At 42.7% G+C, this 4,387-nt stretch overlaps 1 protein-coding gene across 1 annotated transcript; it reads right to left on the minus strand.

Moving 5' to 3' along the window:
- Positions 1-1,933: 1,933 nt before the first annotated feature.
- Positions 1,934-2,926, minus strand: LOC119443743 (uncharacterized). The gene has a single exon (XM_037708447.2). It carries the CDS (start codon positions 2,909-2,911, stop codon positions 2,054-2,056), a length of 858 nt encoding a protein of 285 aa, XP_037564375.1. The 5' UTR covers positions 2,912-2,926; the 3' UTR covers positions 1,934-2,053.
- Positions 2,927-4,387: the final 1,461 nt, after the last annotated feature.

The following is a 4,387-nucleotide window of genomic DNA, read 5'->3' on the forward strand; positions in this document are numbered from 1 at the left end:
ATATATATATATATATATATATATATATATATAAAAGATGGTTTTGCCTGCTATGAATATTAGTGCTGCGAATGAGAGTTTTATTTCCAGTATTCACTAATAAGTGTGTTTGTTACTGGAAACACGTGCGCTTATTCCGGTCGGGAGTTCTCACTTTTTCAATTTTGCATTTATAATATTTGGTATTTTTTCTCTTACACACACACACACACACACATATATATATATATATATATATATATATATATATATATATATATACATGTCTGTGTACGCTTTGATTTAATTACCTAGAAATACATTGGTCATTCTTGGCGCCACGCAGTTAATAAACCTGATTTATTTCACTCTAACATTGTTTTCTTCGATCATTGTCCCTGATCAATATCCACGAAGAAGAAGCGCATGTAAAATGGCACGATATCAATAATAAAGTTTTCTTTGGTGCGGAGATACCATTTACTTTTAGAAGACAGTGGTAAAAACAGCAGTTCACCTGGCTAAAACTATATTTGGCACCGGCCGTCAAGAGTCATGGGCGCCCCAAAGCAACTAAACCATTAAAAAAATGTTCTGCACAGAGGTTCTGCGAGTAGAACTGGGCGTCCGCCAGCGTCCGCGTAGCGAACGCGCGCTCGCTAGCAGACGACGAGCTTGACAACGACAGCAAATTTGAAAACGTCGCGTTGTATAATCTATGCCTCAAATATATATATATATATATATATATATATATATATATATATATATATATATTTGGCAAAATGGTGTAAACATATATTTCCAGTTTAAATAAAGCGCTATTTTAAGAGCGTACTATGCGCAATCGGCCTCGGCGCCCGCAGCCAAAGTACGTCGAATACGCCGCGGAGCGCGTCTCCGCCCCAATCCAGTTCGCTCGCAGCGCCCTCGCACTATTTTTCCACACGCGGCGCCTCAGCGGCAGAGCGCCGTTCGGCCCACTCGACCATTGTCTAGTACACTCTAGCTAGTAGATACAGCGCTCGACCGCTGGCGCCACGCTGCGCCGCTCGCGCGTACCATGTTTCGAGCCGCCGCCGTTGGAACGGAGGAGGCGTTGACGGAGAAAACGCTGGGCTGGTGGTGACTAGCCTGCTGTTGGGATCGGTGGTATTATAAACGCATCACTGTTTTGATGATCCAAATATAATCTCACTATCAGGGAGGGAGCAGTCTACCTGACTGGAGCAGTATTTTTTTTATTTGGGGTGTTGCTACGCTGCGCTCCGCAACACCCCAATGACCGCCGCCGTAGGTTGGCCAATTCTCCTTCATCTGTTCGGCGATCTGCTCCCAGATAGATTGTTTTTTTACGGTGTCCGCATAATCTGCGCGGCTGAGGTCCCACAAAGTTGGAAACTCTTCCACGATGTGGATGAAATAAAAGGCGGTGTCATCGCACAAATTCATTGTTCAATTGAAGTGAACGACACCAGAAGCTATGAAGCACTGAAACCAGGCGCCAGCAAACAAAGCAATGATAAGCAATGCGGTTGTCCTCGAGCAGGTAAGAAGTGTACTGGTTGCCAGGCACTGCGTGTTTATAAGTTAAAGCTGCGGCTGTGCCCCGCCAGAATCCGGATGTGAAAATCGGGTTGGCTTTATCCGTCCGCGCGGCTCCCGGACGAGGCGCGGACGAGGCAAATCGCTGATGTGAGGTCACGTGACGCGCCGTCCGGCTCTACAAATCCGGATTTGGTCCTTCGTCTGGATGCACCATTCGCGTCGGCGCCCGGCACCACGGCTGCCGCCGTGACACAGGGGTTCAAGCGACCGCGCTGGCAAGCAGAGTGCAAAAAAGGAAAAGAGTGATATTAAGAAAAAAAAAACCTAGCCCGAGCAGATTTCGAACCCGCGTAGGCATGATCGCGAGGCGAGCGCCATAACCACTCAGCCATACAGCCTCTTTTTTTTTTCTTTCATGGTATTTATTACGAATACGTAAGATATTTCCATAGCGGCCAAAACAGTCAGCCGCGTCTACAAGCACAAAACAAACACTTCACAGTACAATTATTACGGTAAGAGTTCTCTAAAAGGGAGGCAAAAGGATACACTTCAACAACAACGGATACCAGTCTGGTTGGGAGTCTCTCTGATCATAAAATTCTTTCAGCTGTGAAATCATCCGAATGAAATGTGACTTCGAAGATACAATTGGTTCTGCATTCCGATCTAGCATGCGAGTTTTCCATAAACTGTGCAACGCCATAAGCAGGAGCATATCAAAAGGCACATCGTCACATTGAGGTTGTATCAGATATCGTATTGTATAAGCATTTATATCAAAATCCTTTTTTAAAGTCCTTTGGAGAACGTCCCAAAACAATATGGCATCCTTGCAATCAATAAAACAGTGTTCTATGATTTCCGGTACATTACAGAGACGACAGTTTATCGAAGATACAAAGATTCCTTTCCGATTTAACCAGGTTTTAACAGGTAACGTTTCAGTGTGCACTTTGAAGAAGAATGTTTTAGTGTGAGGAGGAATAGGCATTTTACAGACCCGTGTAAGGACGTCATCTCCAGGTAAGCCGATGTACAGCGATCGGTATAACGGAGGTTTAAAAAGCATATCAATTAGATCTTTATACAGATTTTTCCTTGAGATAGAGAATAAGTACTCATTTGAGAACCTCACTGCAAGAAAACGCACTGAGAGACACACTTCACGCATGAATCCCTGCAAATATGGATGTGAAGCAAAATTTGTCGAAATTACTAAATTTGGTAAAACGTTGACGAGATTAACTTGCAAGAATGCGCGAAGTAATGGATGAGAACAGTCGCGAAAAAAGACGAAACGAGACACTAATTGTCTAACATAAAGGTGAACCAGGCCAAGACCGCCTGCACTAACCGGTCTGAAAATATTGTCACGCCTCATTGGCTCATAAGATGATGACCAAATAAAGGTTGCAAATATTCGGTGAAACTGCTGTATGTAAACCCTGGAACAATGAATTATTTGCAGCACATAGAAGAGTTTTGTTGCCAAAATAAATTGCACGCTTTAGCTCTGCCAAAGATTGAGAGATTATGTGGAACGAATGTTTGGGCATAGCGTCTTAGGGTTGGTACACGTTCTCTCCAGTAATGTGCACTTGACTTATATGCATCCAATGGAACGCCCAGGTATTTTGGTGGTTGAAAAGTCCACTCAATGCCAGCAAAATATGTCGGTTTAAATATCCATGAGCCAAACCAAAGCCCCAAACTTTTAGCACGGTTCATTCGTGCACCAGAAATTGCTCCAAATTCCTCTATTTTAGACACCACATTTGTGATACTGGGCTTGTCCGTGCAAAAGAAAGCGAGGTCGTCTGCATATGCCAGAACTTTCACCTCTGTTCCAAAAACACTGAAACCATGAATATTAGTAGAGTGAATAACGTTTAAACAAAGTGGTTCCAAGTAAAGGGCAAAAAGCAATGGCGACAAGGGACACCCTTGCTTCACAGAGGAATGAATTGACACAGGCTTGGACAGGTGACCATTGACAATCAAACGAGTTGAACAATCATTATAACACAATTTCACACCTTGAAATATAACGGAGCCTACGTTAGCATGCTCGAGAAGAGAAAAGAGAAAAGAATGACGAACCCTGTCAAAAGCCTTAGCTAAGTCTACTTGTAGCATTGCTAGCTGATCATAAGAACTGGAACAATGTTCCAGTACTGTACGGGCGATGTGTATGTTTGTTTGTATTGAGCGGCCTTTCAGGCCGCAGGTTTGGTGAGAACCAATAAGAATAGACATTGCAAATTGTAGTCTGTTTGATAATACCTTTGCAAAAATTTTATAGTCTACATTAGACAGTGTAATAGGTCTGTAGCCTTCAACAGATCGCAGTTTCTCTCTGTCGGTGAAATTTGGAATGAACACTGTGGCTTCTAGTGAATGACTGAGGAAGAGTATCCAGATCAAAAGCAAGTTTGAAAATCTTGAGTAACATGGGAGAAAGTAGGAATTTAAAGGCTTTATAAAACTCGCCAGAAATGCCATCCGGACCCGGCGTCTTTGATATCGGTAATTGGTCAATAGCTAATTCTATTTCTTGTTGAGTGAAAGAACCACTAATGACAGAACACTCTTCTTCAGTTAAAGGGGTTACAAAGGATACAAAGCGTTTTACCACATTATCATTTTGTTTATCAGAAGGGGCGTTAAACAATGCCGTGTAGTAAAACTCAAATTCCGACATTATTTTCTTTGTATTAGAGACCAGAGACCCGTTCGAATAAATATCTGGTATTAGCCTGCTTTTTGCATTGCGGTATTCATCAAGTAAAGTTTGACGTGTGGGTTCCTCAGAATATAAAGTACGATTATTACGCGATCGAACACGGGCACCTCTGTA

Source organism: Dermacentor silvarum, chromosome 3 (assembly GCF_013339745.2).
Source record: "Dermacentor silvarum isolate Dsil-2018 chromosome 3, BIME_Dsil_1.4, whole genome shotgun sequence".
Classification (NCBI taxonomy): Eukaryota; Metazoa; Arthropoda; class Arachnida; order Ixodida; family Ixodidae; genus Dermacentor; species Dermacentor silvarum.

Bases quoted from the DNA above. Each gene is read 5' to 3' on its own strand.
- LOC119443743 (XM_037708447.2), bottom strand. From the start codon at position 2,911: ATGAGGCGTGACAATATTTTCAGACCGGTTAGTGCAGGCGGTCTTGGC.